Raw genomic sequence first — 14,997 nt, forward strand, 5'->3', positions numbered from 1 at the left:
GGGAACTTACGGAGAATATATACAAGGGGCGAGTTAGCTGTCTCTTCCACAGTACGGTATGAGGAAAAGCTCTAACTAGGGGTTTGGGTTTTTTTTTCCTGAACAGTCAATTTTCTTAAAAAAATTTTTTTACATTTTATTTTATTTTTTTGGCTGCTTCGTATGGCTTCCAGGATCTTAGTTCCCTGACCAGGGATTGAACCCAGGCCCACGGCAGTGAAAGCGTGGAGTCCCAACCACTGGACCGCCAGGGAATTCCCTACATCTTAGTTTATTTCTTTGCAAATTAAAGGTGCATTGAAAAATAAACTAATGAAGAGAAATGAGAGGTCCAGAGCAGGGGTATCCCAGGCTGGGAGCAGGCAAGCCTGGCCACCATCGAGCCTAGCCCTTGTCCGGCTGCAGCCAGGTCAGGTTGGGAGATAACCGTCAGCCACTCTGTCAGTACGAAAGCCTGAGTGGTGTCCTGGCAGGAGAGACTAGCCACCTCTGCCTCTCTCCCCAGCAGCCCCCAGCTTGGAGAGCAGTGTTTCCAGCAGCAGCTCAGAGTGGGATGCGGGCTGGCTCTGTGAGGTACTGCAAGTTGATGGCCAGGCTCCCTACAGAACCATCCAGTGCTGGGGCCTCTCCAGCTGGAAAGGAGGCTGATACCTCTCCCAGGTGTTAATACACTTTACAACTCTGTTCCCAAGCTCATTCATCTCTGATGATGTTCCTCTGTCCACCAAGCGGTCACCAATCATTGCAGGAGAGAGAAAGAACAGTGGAAGCAGAGCAAGAAAGCTAGTCAACCACCCTTAGTGACTCTTGAGTTGGCTATTGACTTCCAGGCCCTAGAAGACTGACCCCTTTTCTGTCTACTGTGTATGGTCTATACCTGACTCCTGTGCACCTGTATGTATGTTTATCCCTAATAGAGGAAGTTGATTACACTGAGATGAATTAGCAGCCCCTCCCCCTGGGATCCCTACTCCTTCCCGCCTGCCCTTCTCTTCTTGGAGGCTGGTCCAAAGGGACACATAATATTGCGAGGGTCTGGGTGGCTCCAAATCCTCCAGCACCAAATCATATACAGTGAACTGAGAAACTCCATTCATTACGACAGGATTAGTTAGAAAAAGGAGGGTAAAGTGAGGGAATAGGGGCACCTTCCAACAGCAGGATGTGATAGAGTGGTCGGATACTTGAGCCCAGAAAAAAGGTGTCTCCTTATTCTTCCCTCTTCCTCCAAAGAGACTGAGGTCAACTTACATAACTTATAAGATATGGAACTGTCCCAATTTCTCTGCTGTCCTGGGGTATCTCCTGGAAGCTGGCCTGGACCCTATGCTGTTTACCCACTTACTATAGCTTGGTAGCTGCCAAATCTCCTTGTGCATATGACAGACAGGGTCCACGTCGGATCCTCCCCCGCCCAGGCTCTTGTCTTCTGCTGGGAGGTGTTTGTGTGCATATGACAGACAGGGTCCACGTCGGATCCTCCCCCGCCCAGGCTCTTGTCTTCTGCTGGGAAGTGTTTGTGTGCATATGACAGACAGGGTCCACGTCGGATCCTCCCCCGCCCAGGCTCTTGTCTTCTGCTGGGAAGTGTTTGTGTGCGTATGACAGACAGGGTCCACGTCGGATCCTCCCCCGCCCAGGCTCTTGTCTTCTGCTGGGAGGTGTTTGTGTGCGTATGACAGACAGGGTCCACGTCGGATCCTCCCCCGCCCAGGCTCTTGTCTTCTGCTGGGAAGTGTTTGTGTGCATATGACAGACAGGGTCCACGTCGGATCCTCCCCCGCCCAGGCTCTTGTCTTCTGCTGGGAGGTGTTTGTGTGCGTATGACAGACAGGGTCCACGTCGGATCCTCCCCCGCCCAGGCTCTTGTCTTCTGCTGGGAAGTGTTTGTGTGCATATGACAGACAGGGTCCACGTCGGATCCTCCCCCGCCCAGGCTCCTGTCTTCTGCTGGGAGGTGTTTGTGTGCGTATGACAGACAGGGTCCACGTCGGATCCTCCCCCGCCCAGGCTCTTGTCTTCTGCTGGGAAGTGTTTGTGTGCATATGACAGACAGGGTCCACGTCGGATCCTCCCCCGCCCAGGCTCTTGTCTTCTGCTGGGAAGTGTTTGTGTGCATATGACAGACAGGGTCCACGTCGGATCCTCCCCCGCCCAGGCTCTTGTCTTCTGCTGGGAAGTGTTTGTGTGCGTATGACAGACAGGGTCCACGTCGGATCCTCCCCCGCCCAGGCTCTTGTCTTCTGCTGGGAAGTGTTTGTGTGCATATGACAGACAGGGTCCACGTCGGATCCTCCCCCGCCCAGGCTCTTGTCTTCTGCTGGGAAGTGTTTGTGTGCATATGACAGACAGGGTCCACGTCGGATCCTCCCCCGCCCAGGCTCTTGTCTTCTGCTGGGAGGTGTTTGTGTGCGTATGACAGACAGGGTCCACGTCGGATCCTCCCCCGCCCAGGCTCTTGTCTTCTGCTGGGAGGTGTTTGTGTGCATATGACAGACAGGGTCCACGTCGGATCCTCCCCCGCCCAGGCTCTTGTCTTCTACTGGGAGGTGTTTGTGTGCGTATGACAGACAGGGTCCACGTCGGATCCTCCCCCGCCCAGGCTCTTGTCTTCTGCTGGGAAGTGTTTGTGTGCATATGACAGACAGGGTCCACGTCGGATCCTCCCCCGCCCAGGCTCTTGTCTTCTGCTGGGAAGTGTTTGTGTGCATATGACAGACAGGGTCCACGTCGGATCCTCCCCCGCCCAGGCTCTTGTCTTCTACTGGGAAGTGTTTGTGTGCATATGACAGACAGGGTCCACGTCGGATCCTCCCCCGCCCAGGCTCTTGTCTTCTACTGGGAGGTGTTTGTGTGCGTATGACAGACAGGGTCCACGTCGGATCCTCCCCCGCCCAGGCTCTTGTCTTCTACTGGGAAGTGTTTGTGTGCATATGACAGACAGGGTCCACGTCGGATTCTCCCCCGCCCAGGCTCTTGTCTTCTACTGGGAAGTGTTTGTGTGCATATGACAGACAGGGTCCACGTCGGATCCTCCCCCGCCCAGGCTCTTGTCTTCTGCTGGGAGGTGTTTGTGTGCGTATGACAGACAGGGTCCACGTCGGATCCTCCCCCGCCCAGGCTCTTGTCTTCTGCTGGGAAGTGTTTGTGTGCATATGACAGACAGGGTCCACGTCGGATCCTCCCCCGCCCAGGCTCTTGTCTTCTGCTGGGAAGTGTTTGTGTGCGTATGACAGACAGGGTCCACGTCGGATCCTCCCCCGCCCAGGCTCTTGTCTTCTGCTGGGAGGTGTTTGTGTGCATATGACAGACAGGGTCCACGTCGGATCCTCCCCCGCCCAGGCTCTTGTCTTCTACTGGGAAGTGTTTGTGTGCGTATGACAGACAGGGTCCACGTCGGATCCTCCCCCGCCCAGGCTCTTGTCTTCTGCTGGGAAGTGTTTGTGTGCATATGACAGACAGGGTCCACGTCGGATCCTCCCCCGCCCAGGCTCTTGTCTTCTACTGGGAAGTGTTTGTGTGCATATGACAGACAGGGTCCACGTCGGATTCTCCCCCGCTCAGGCTCTTGTCTTCTACTGGGAAGTGTTTGAACAGCATCTCCAGCTTGTCCTCTTATTTCACCATGATAAGCTTCAGGTACCGTCATCTCTGTGCCCTCAAACTATCAATGAGGCCTTGCACCTTGGACAGCAGATTATCCAGAACTGGCAGAACGCTCCAGCCACTGGTGATCTGACTGAAGGAGGAGACGCCGAAGAGCCTCTGGACAACACCCTGCTGGACACTTGTTCCACGCAGAGGAAGAGGTTGAGCCTATTCTCCAGCAAATATTGGGTTGGCCAGAAAGTTTGTTCAAGTTTTTCCATAAGATGTTATGAAAAACGAACGAACTTTTTGGCCAACCCAATATATATCCCCGTTGTTTAGATGCTCTTCAGATGCTCGAACTGCCTGTGGTTCAGTGGTATTCTCAATGGGGAGACTTGGTTAATGGTAGGAGCTGAGGATAGAAGAAGACGTTGGTCTCAGCCATGTCCGTGGAGGTAACTAGCTGTCGGACATAGGCACGGTCATCAGTAGTGACTTCAGCTCCAGGCTGCAGGACGTCACTCTTCAACAAAGAGTTCAGGTAAACTGGGAGTAGCTTCATGTACTCAAGAAGGATCAACTATCCCACAGAGCAGGGGCTGGCACAGTTCTTTCTGTAACAGGCCAAGATCTGGACACACTGAGTGATGAGAGTGTCACAAATAATTTTCACGGGGCTGTTCAGGAGGCCCCGGTATGCAGACTTGGCCATGTAGTTGATGAGCACGTCAGTCTCACAGTTTCAGTACAGATCAGCCAGCTGGATGCAGCAGTTGAGGGCCAGGTTGTGGATGCGGAGCCATCACTGCCCTGCGCAGCTGGTGTAGAGCAGGGCACACTGCAGGAGGGCTCCACTCTCTTCATTGAGCCGGTCGTCGTGCTTGAACTCCACAGTCACCGTCTCGTCCCCATCCAGCCCAGCCAGCTCCACATCTTTTGTGTTGCTCATGTAGAAAGCCCCAAAGAAATCTACAGCACGGATACCAGTGCTTGTCGGGACCCTCTTTACAGCATCAAAGCCAGTGACCTTCTGTACATTCTGACCAGGTCACTAAGGAACTATTCCTGGTCATTCTCCACCTGAAAGCAAGCATATTTATGGACAGAGCCACCACTTAGCTGGGGTATGACAGAGAGCATGGCCACTTCCACATACTGGCTGGGGAAGAGGAAGAGGTCTACACAGCAGCTTTGGGCCACACACTCTTTGGCCAGTGTCTGACAGGCACCTGTCTGAGGCTGTAACAGAGTCTCCTCCTTGTCTGTGTTGATCAACTTCCTGTCGTCTCTGTTCTTCAGTTTCCCTGGGACCTCTGTGATGGGCAGGGAGGTGTGGAACAGAAATAGCTTCCCTGCACACTCAGCAGCCTTCAGAGCCTCCACGCCAGCCTGGATAACAGGAGCAAATACTGTCTCCGTCTCCCTTGTGTCTGCAAATGTTTCTGGAATCTGATCCAATAAGCCGGTGATGACTGCCCGAGACTCATTGACGTTGACCAGGAAGCCATCCAGCAGTGGCACAAACATGTCACCCACATCAGATACAACCATCATCTGTGGCTGGGCCAATGAGCTCTTCACATTGTAGAAGCAGAGCACCTTACTATAGGTGACAAAGCCAACGTGAATTGCTGACTTTTCTGCTCTGCCCTCCCTAGGCAGAAAGTCTAACAGTGACTTGAGCTCCTCACAGAGGAGCCTAACAAGACCACTCCTGATGCCATTGTAGGAGACATCAGTCATGAAGATAAGGCAGGAGGGCTGGGGAACTTACTGTTCTTGCAGCAATCTACAGTGGCCAAGAATTCATAAGAGCCCAGGGATAGCTCAGGACGGTCATAAGCATCCACACATTTGCCAGTACGATCCGGATGTTGAAAATACTGGGGGGGAACATCGTTGATACAGCTGCAAAAGCAGCACTGGAAACGCCTCCCTCCCTCAATGAACTGCATGAAGGGGCACATGTATGCTTTGCAGCGATTGCAGCACGAAGGACCAGGTTCCCCGTGGTCAGCAATATATGGTGAAGCCTCCTCTTGGGGCAGGCTTGCCAGCAACTTGATGACAGCTGCCAGGGGCTCCTGAGCCTGCTAGACACTTCAGATGTGCAAGGGATATTATAGGATGTGCATCGGATATATCGGGGGCTTGCATTTCCTTGGTCTCTCACCAGGAAGTTGGTGTTGACTAAGGGTGGCACCTGGCCCCATACACCAGCAACCATTGGCTCTGAACCCTGGTTGTTCCTGTCATCCTCAGCAACCTGAATAGGGCTCGGGATGGCATCAGGGTACAGGCGCTTAGGAGGCAATAGTTGAGGTGTTCCTGGCTGGCTGCCCAAAGTGTCTGCTTCTGGGTAGGGACTTCCATAATTGGGCTGAGGGCCCTGGGCTGGTCCAAAGGAACCATTTTGTTGCAACTGGTAGCCTGGCTGCTGGGAGGAGTGCATAGGTGGTGGTGGTCCTGGGAGCCCAGTCATTTGGGTGCCAGAGGGCAGAGCTTGAGGAGGTGAGGACACATGGTTGGGCTCGCTCCCTGGGGGCCCCCCCAAACTCTGTGCAGGCAGGAGTGGACCAGTCATCAGAGGCATTCAAGGACCCCCTGAAGCTGGGATATGAAGCTGGAGGCCTGTGGTGGGACAGATTGCTGGGAAGGCTGGGCCCCAGGATGACCCTGGGCCTGGCTAAGGAGAGAGGCCTGGCCCTGAGGGTAGGAGCCATGCAGACCGGTGTTAGGGAAACTTCCTGAGGTTGAGGCAAGTGGTGTTGGCGGACCATAGGCTAGACCCAGAGCGGGAGGCGCTGGGGCCACAGCACCACTGATCTGCATTCTGGCCAGCTGAGCAGTCACCTTTGTACTTGTCAGGGGAGGGCCATAGGGCTGAAGCACAGCTGGCTGGCGGACCACGGGAGCCAGTGGGACTAATCCAAATGGCTGAGACCTAGGGAGCCTCTGCATCTGAACAGTGGAGCTTGGCCCATTCTGTACCTCTCCTTGGCCAAACTGGCCATATGCTGTCTGGCCACAAGGGCCCTGTGTTGTTGAGGCTGGAGGTGCCCCTGGAGAAGGTGGGACTCTTGAAACACCTGGGGGAGGGGTTTGCCCATAGCCTGGCACTGGGCCACTGGAGGCTCCACAGGGGGTGGGGCTGTGGGTCCTGGTTGCCCACCACAGCCAGATTGATGACACCCTGGGTGGACAGGCTGAGGCTCCCCAAATGGCAGCACAGGTGGGGCTGACTGACTTGGTTCCACCCAGCTCCAGATCCAGGTTCGACTTCATTCCTAATGTCAAGGCTCCCAGGCTCCACTTCCAGTTCCCTTAAAATCTTGTATTAAGGCTTCCCTGGTGGCGCAGTGGTTGACAGTCAGCCTGCCGATGCAGGGGACACGGGTTCGTGCCCTGGTCCGGGAAGATCCCACATGCTGCGGAGTGGCTGGGCCCGTGAGCCATGGCCGCTGAGCCTGTGTGTCCGGAGCCTGTGTTCCGCAATGGGAGAGGCCACAACAGTGAGAGGCCCGCGTACCGCAAAAAAAAAAAAAAAATCTTATATTAAATAGTCTATTACTTGCCCTTTAGTTTGTGATTTTTCTACTGTGAAAAGTTAGTCTTGTTTAACGGTTATGAGCATATTCTCTGTAGTTAGATGAGCTTAGCAGACAGATACTGTCTGAATTTTGATTTGAGGCATTATATTGCCCTTTTTAAAAAAAAATACTAGTTCTGACTTTTTTTCTCTTTTGGCTCTATCTTCATGGGTATTATTGAGAACCTGGGAAGAGGTTAGTTATAGCGGGCAATTAGAATCTGATGTCCCTTAATATAGGGAAGTAAGTACTTAGGATTTTGAACCAGGTATCCCTTATCCTAGATAAGACAGTCAACAGTATTCCAAATGCACAAAATTGACAAAGTGGGGAGCCATTTTTTAAAATTTGCTAAAGACGTAAAAGTTTGCAGGCTATGCCAACATATAAAAACCTGTTCAGTAAGTGCAGAAAAGAAGTTCTAAGAATTTTAACATAGAGTCTGTATCTGTTAAATTTCTTTCAGTTGATAGCAACTGACTCTAGCTAAACAAAAAGGTGATTTGTTGCAAGGATGATAGGTATACAACAAAAGAAAAGGAAAAAGTAGGGAGGAATTGATGAACAACTCAGAAAAGGTAAAATGGCAGGAAATAACACAGCGCTTGACAACTTGGCAACAGGAGTTTATGGACCTTTTCTCCAGGACGTTGGCAGTCCAGTGTCCTTCAGACTCCTTCCCCACTGAAATTTTAAATCCCCACAAGAGAGGGTTGTTGGGTTCATTTTGGCATAGGTGCCTACTGCTGTGCCAGTCAGTTATGACCCAGGAAATCGGTCATATTGCACAGATGTGACCACCAGGGACCCACCCCTGGTATAAGGGAGTATTCCCAGAGAAGGGAGACTGATGCAAACTGGGTTGCCTTTCCAGTTCATGTCAACTACAAAGCCAAAGTGGAGGGCACGGTGTTACAGGCCTAGAACGTGTTAGAGGTGGAATATAGCTCAGAAAAAGACGTGGAATTTGTGGCAGAACTGCACTGGTACGCCAATCTCCTATTACATCCGTCTGTCATACCTTGATGCTTATCTAGAGATAGGGAAGTGCTACAGAGCTGTGAGTGGCAAGTGAAAATAATAACCCCTGTGCAGAACATCACTGCCCAGAGTGCACAGGATGACACTGACTGAAATCCTGCAGTGCATATATACTTGGAGGTCTGCATTTTTGAGTTTTCAGTAGGAATATGGTAATGTCAAAATATAGGTTTTTTTCACAGCTGGCTTTGGAAGCACTCCTTAGTCCATTCCATATGAGTTACTTACCAACAGAAATTCGGGAACTTATCCTGATTGCAAGATAAAATGTGGACTCCCTACTTTTCAAAATTTGCCTGCCAAGAAAATGAAGACACTTCTGGAAATATATGTTCAGAGTGTGGCACAGCTTGTGTGATGGGCATGAAGCTCCAAACTATTTTCTCTAGTATGAGTGGTAGGCAGTAGTGAGAGGCTAGTATATTTTCAGTAAAATTCCAATAAAGAACCATTTCAGCAGAACTTATTTTAAGGAACAACACAGCGTATCACTGGAAATGAATAGGGTTCATTTAAAGGAAAAGACATAACAGTCCTTTGATTGCTGATGCATAATGGGTGGTTCATATTGGACATTAATTTTTAAAATAATGTCCCAAGCTGTCTACCAGTTGGGCAGGTTCTGTTGTGATAGGCAGGTTCTGTCATCCTGCTGTCACATTAAGCGGGAATGTGTTTATTTGCTTTAAAAAATCATGCTTATGTGATTTTGTATCTATGTCAGGAATGTAAGCTTCTGTTTTCCAATAATTACTTCCCCAAAATTGCATAGTTACTTTGTGTCCTTTCATGGGATTCTTGAAACCTCTGCTCAGGATTATTCCTTCTAAGTCATTTTACAGAGTAATGAAAACCCCCTTTTTTTTTTCTTTTCTGAAACTAAAGAGAGAATACAATACATTTTCCAGGACTTTCTTTTGCTGCAAAGGACACTCTTAGGACGATTAGTGGAATCTAAATAAAGTACGTATTAGTATTCTAGCAATTTCCTGATTTTGATAATTGTTCTGTAGTTATGTAAAAGAATATCTTTGTTTTTAGAAATATGCACTGAAGTATTAAAAGATAAAGGTACAGTATAACTGCAACTGACTCACAAATGGTTCATGAAGAAATTCTCCATCATTCTGTCTCTCTCTACACACACACACACACACACACACACACACACACACACACACACACACTCTCCCTCTCTCTCTCTCTCTCTCTCTCTCTCTCTCTCTCACACTTATTTTTTCCTGAACCAATTGAGGGTAGGATATGTGCATTATGTCTCTTTACCTCTGTCTTAGTTCAGGCTGCTATAACAAAATACCATAGATGGGGTGGCTTAAACAACAGATATTTATTTCTCACGATTCTGGAGGCTGGTAAGTCCAAGATCAGAGGTGCTGGCAGGTTCAGTTCTTTGCGAGAACCCTCTTCCTGGCTTGTAGACAGCCACTTTCTCATAGTATGCTCACATGGCCTTTCCTCAGTGGAGATCTCTGTCTTCTCTTCTTATTAGAGCACTAATCACATCGAGAGGGTCCCACCCTCATCACCTAAACGTAATTATCTCCCAAAGGCCCAACCTTCAAATACCTTCACACTGGGGGTTTAGGGCTTTAACATATGAATGGGGTTAGAGACACAAACACTCAGCCTCTAACATTCTGCCCATGGCCCTCCTAAAAGTCATGTTTTATGGTGTGTGCTTAGTCGACTTTAAAAAAATTTCTTCCTTTGCCTTTTTTTTTTCCTTCTTCATTTTCTAGAAAAAATATTACTGTTCAGGCAAATGTGTCTTGGTATTCATTGGTGTTCTTAAACTTCTCTTGAATAATAATACAGAGTGTCACACTCGTGTCTGCTTAATGTGAAATTTTTTGACCTGGAGGGAGTGATATGCTAATATTTTTCTTGATTGCCTTGTCGACAGTGTAATTCTCAAGTTAGAGTGACTGAAAGGCCTCTTAAGAGCCCTCTTGCATGGTGAATCCGGAATATGAAATATTCTGTAAGGGTTTGTAGACTGTGTTTGTTTAGAGTGAACTTGATCTCCAGTCCAGTTGAGACTAGAAGGTATCAGATATGGGTTCTAGAAATGTTCTAATATTAATTGTATAATCATCATAAGTTAACCCCTTCTGTGACAGAGCAAAGAGCATAATGTGTATTTTCATTTACAAATACTTGTTGAGCTCCTATAAGATGCCACTTTCTGTAATACTAATAGTAATAAAAGGAAACGTTATTATTTTTCCTTTTTTTTTTTGGCCAGTCCACGCAGCTTGCAGGATCTTAGTTCCCCAACCAGGGATCAAACCCATGCCCTTGGCAGTGAAAGCTCGGAGTCTAACCACTGGACTGCCAGGGAGTTCCCAAAAGGAAACATTATTGAGTACTTATTATTTGTTAGCACTTAATAAATACTATCCTGAGTGCTAGTTGTGCAGTGAACAAAATAAGCCTGGTGCTTTCCCTTATAGAATATTATACACGTATAAGATGGTAATACCATTATTTTTATTTGAATCATGTCAGAGATAGCACTTAGCATCTGCATTTGAAGATCAAGTAATTTTGTTTTCTCTAAGACTTTTTCACCTATCAGAAGTTTGCATGTCAGTTGGTCTGTCCATTCTGACTCTGTGAATGATCATAGTGAACTGTGCTTTGAGGCCACATTGTAAAAGTTACTTCATAGTTGAATCTCAGTTCCTTAAAATGCATTTAATTTTATTAAGTGAGGCTATGATAGAATCACACAATATTTAAAAGCAAACTAATGATTTAACTTTCTCCTTCCTAGTCAGTCCAACCAACTGTATAAATATACTTGGTCTTGCTGGTTTGGGTGTGTCTGAAATAAAGGTGGATCTCCTTTTAAAGAGATCCACCCACAGCATTCCTGGCATATAAATCTGCCACACGTTTGTTAGAGACTTAGGAGCTCTGAAAATTGCCTTACCTTTTACTAGTATGTTCAGTTGAGAGAAAATAGTGTAAACAATTTCAGAGTTACAGTGAGTTGGGTACTGGTGTGTTCTTATGGCAAAGTATTTTTAGATATAGTTTTTTAAAAAGATAATCAGGGGCTTCCCTGGAGGTGCAGTGGTTAAGAATCCGCCTGCCAGTGCAGGGGACATGGGTTCAAGCCCTGGTCCGGGAAAATCCCACATGCCACAGAGCAGCTAAGCCCATGTGGCACAACTACTGAGCCTGCACCCTAGAGCCCATGAGCCACAACTACTGAGCCCACATGCCACAGCTACTGAAGCCCGCATACTTAGAGCCCGCGCTCGGCAACAAGAGAAGCCACCGCGATGAGAAGGCCGCACACCGCAGGGAAGACCCAGTGCAGCCCAAAATAAATAAATAAAATAAATAAATTTATTAAAAAACAAGATAATCAGAATGTTATTTTTCTTGTGTTTTAAGTGCTCTTGATTTTGCTTTTTCCAGGTTAATTGCTTGCTTACATGTTATTACTAATTTTTAAACAATTTTCTATATTCAGATATTGGTTCATTTTTAGCTATTCTGTTCTAAACACATTACAACTTTGCTCCTGCATGAAAGTTTAAGCAGTAAATGTTAGCACAGAATTCCACCACTGGGGAAGAGATTGATGAAGACCTAAGTCAGTTTTATGAATAGTTTTCAGAGGTTCTTTAGGCCATCAAATTGAATCATTACCAACAGATTTCATGTATCATGCCTATCCAAGTGTCTTTCCTTTGTCAAATACAGTAATTTGTTTCCAAACTGTTCTAACTTGTAGCATTCTAGTAGCTTTCCCAAACTAATATTTAGCTCTTCGATCAGGTTGCCTGAGAGGCCAAGAAAGAATCTTTTATTCCTTTCGAATTCTTCTTAACTCTAGTACAGTGCTCAGTAGAAAATATGTTCCTGGTAAATTGTGACTGACCATCCTCACAGCAATGTGTTGTTTCAGAGTTAAGATTAAAGTTGACGCAGAAACTACTTTAGTGGAATTTTTCTGTAAAACAACATTTCCATTAAAATTGACCAAAGAGTAAACAGCTTTCAGCTATGAGATCAAAGTACAGTACCTTGGTGTTTGTATGTTAAAATTTGGATATCCCTAAAGAGGAAAGTAGGGATAATCTTATGTTTGGAAAAGGTCACTTGGTCAAGATGAAGGAGGACAGAATGATTTCAGGACTGTTAGTGATCACTCTAACAGTTTTTCCCCTTGTGTTGGATTTCACTTTCTTCCTGCGTTATACAGTGCTGGATCACTTAATGTAAGCGTTTTATTTTTGTGAATAATTTATTTGTGTTACCACTGACAACAAAGCTGGTATAAACTATGTGTTTCCATAGATGCCTAGTGCTAATAATTATTTGAAATGCTGTGGCTCGGTGGCTTTAAGAATATTTAGCAGTAAAACATTTACAAATATTTTATTTTATTCTAAAACTGAATTTACTTTCGATTATTTGTAAGCTAATATACTATTTTCAGGATAGGCTTTCTCTTTGTTTTATATTTTTTATTTTCTTCATTAGGACAAAGAAAATTATGCATTCTCTAAGCATAGCATTCTAGGATCTCTTGCATAAAATCAAGTGATAGAAATCAGTGTTAAGTGTTGTTCTTACACAGTCCTTCTCCCCTTGCTTTTCTTTGCTGTTCATCTGAAGTATGTATAACTTAAAACTTATTTCCACAGAAAAAAATTAGGCCCCTCTTAGAACTTAGCAGATGTTTGGTAGTGGTGGTGGGGGGGGTTGACAATTACTTAGAGAATTCTGAAGGTATGCAAATCTGTAAGGACTCAGATTTTAAGTAGCACTCTTTTTGTTACCATGACTGAAAGAAACATTTTTAACCTCCCTTTTAGATACATCATGTTACACAAAATGGAGGACTATATAAAAGACCGTTTAATGAAGGTTTTGAAGAGACGCCAATGCTGGTTGCTGTGCTTACTTATGTGGGGTATGGTGTCCTCACTCTCTTTGGATATCTTCGAGATTTCTTAAGGCATTGGAGAATTGAAAAGTGTCACCATGCAACAGAAAGAGAAGAACAAAAGGTAATTGTTAGTCTTTGATTCTGTAAATGGAAGCCTCTTATCTTGCGGTTTTCACTCATTTTTTTCTTTAGATATTTGGGTATACATTAAAATAAAAAATATTCTAGATGCAGTTAAATGAAAACATTCCACAAGGGAAGCTAAAAACAAGGGTAAAGCCATGGAGAAACCAAAGCATTTAACATGTTTTAATTTAATCATCACAAGAATCTATTCTTATTTTATGGACAAGAAAGCTAAAGTTCACAGGTTAAGTAACATTTCCCAAAGATGCCTAATGTCAGAGCTGGTATGTGGACACAGTTCTGTGAAGAGCCAGAAGCCATGTCCTTTCTGTTCACAATACCATACTGTATCCCAAGTTGTGTCTGCAGTCTTCTGGAAAGATTGTGTTCTTCAGAACTCATGTTGTGTTTTCACATAGGCACATTACACATACATGTCTGGTTCATAGATCGCCTCTTCTCCACGAAAAAACAAGCCCTGAAGCAGAATTTGGCTGAGCTACTCTGTTTCTGTGGAAAACTATCTTGTTTTAGTAATGGTAAACAGATGATACTGATTGTCTCTGGGGAGGAGGACGGCATTCACCTCACTTCACTTTTCTCTGCATACTCCTTTGTGCCTCTAGAGTTTTGTACAGTATACATGTATTATCTACTCTTTAAAAAAAATAGTTGTAAGTCAACTGTACTCCAATAAGATTAACGAAAATAAAACAACCTAATTTGTCTTGGACTAAGGAACACTATGTTCTTTCCCAAACCAAAATATTTCTTTATGGGCATTTTTTTTAATGCTTTAAATTTTATTATTTAAAATGATAAAAGATTTTCTTTATCCCATAATAAAGTTTTTTTTTTCATTAAAAAAATAAATTAGAGTGAAAAATGCCTGATTTTATGAAAAACAAACTTGTTTGTTCTTGGCATGTGAAGTATGGGGAGGGTTGTCCTCTAGCCCAGGGAATGCACTAGATTAGAGAAGGGATTCAGAAGTTAGAAATTTTTTGTCTATCATACGTCTCACTTTCATGGGACATTAGAGGAGAGAGGCAGATGTGGTGGCATTAAGATCAACACTGAGAGGGGAGCCAGTAAACACTGGGAATGGATGATGGAGACATGGGAAGGGGGAGAAAGCACCAAGAAACATGGGAAAGGAAAGGACCTCATCGTCTACTAGGAAGCCAAAACCAATCAGCATAGGGATTGAGGATCCTGAAGCTGGGAGAACTGAGGATCCAGGTGTTCTCCTCTCATCTCAACCATTCTGCACCCTTCACAGCCCTGGTACCACAAGTTGGCCCTCTTTCTCATTGCCCTGAAATGCCTACAAGTTCATTTCATTAAGAAGGTATGTTTTGGATAACTAATAAGAACCTGCTGTATATATATTTTAAAAAAGATATTTTTTTGCTAAAACAAGCATTCAGAACTTGGTCCAGTAGGCGAAACTAATTTTCATCATTGAAAAAAAATTAAATTTCTTTGATTCACTTTTTTCTACCCCTGTACATCCCAAACAGATTTCCTGGTAGGGTGCGTCCACAATATGTTGATTTTTTTACATCCCTTAGGCATGGCCTACTTACTATAGGTTATTAGCTTACTATGTACTTACTGTGTTGTACAGTATTACAATGATTTGTGTACAAACCAATATCTTCCTGCTAGACTGAGGTGATGGTGGCTGTGACTGATGGGGGCTAAAGTTTTATTCGT

General features: G+C 45.7%; 1 protein-coding gene and 1 pseudogene across 3 annotated transcripts in view; one reads left to right on the top strand and one right to left on the bottom strand.

The window, feature by feature from the left end:
- Positions 1-14,997, top strand: part of SPTLC2 (serine palmitoyltransferase long chain base subunit 2) — a 117,914-nt gene that overhangs the window by 15,620 nt on the left and 87,297 nt on the right. For all 3 annotated transcript variants that reach the window (XM_067729245.1, XM_067729252.1, XM_067729238.1), the window contains exon 2: positions 13,079-13,273. In XM_067729245.1, the coding sequence (XP_067585346.1) occupies positions 13,079-13,273 (195 nt within the window). The remainder of the gene's footprint in view (positions 1-13,078; positions 13,274-14,997) is intronic.
- LOC137219921 (protein transport protein Sec24C-like) lies at positions 1,166-6,760 on the bottom strand (annotated as a pseudogene).

The sequence above is a fragment of the Pseudorca crassidens genome, chromosome 1, assembly GCF_039906515.1.
Source record: "Pseudorca crassidens isolate mPseCra1 chromosome 1, mPseCra1.hap1, whole genome shotgun sequence".
Lineage (NCBI taxonomy): Eukaryota > Metazoa > Chordata > Mammalia > Artiodactyla > Delphinidae > Pseudorca > Pseudorca crassidens.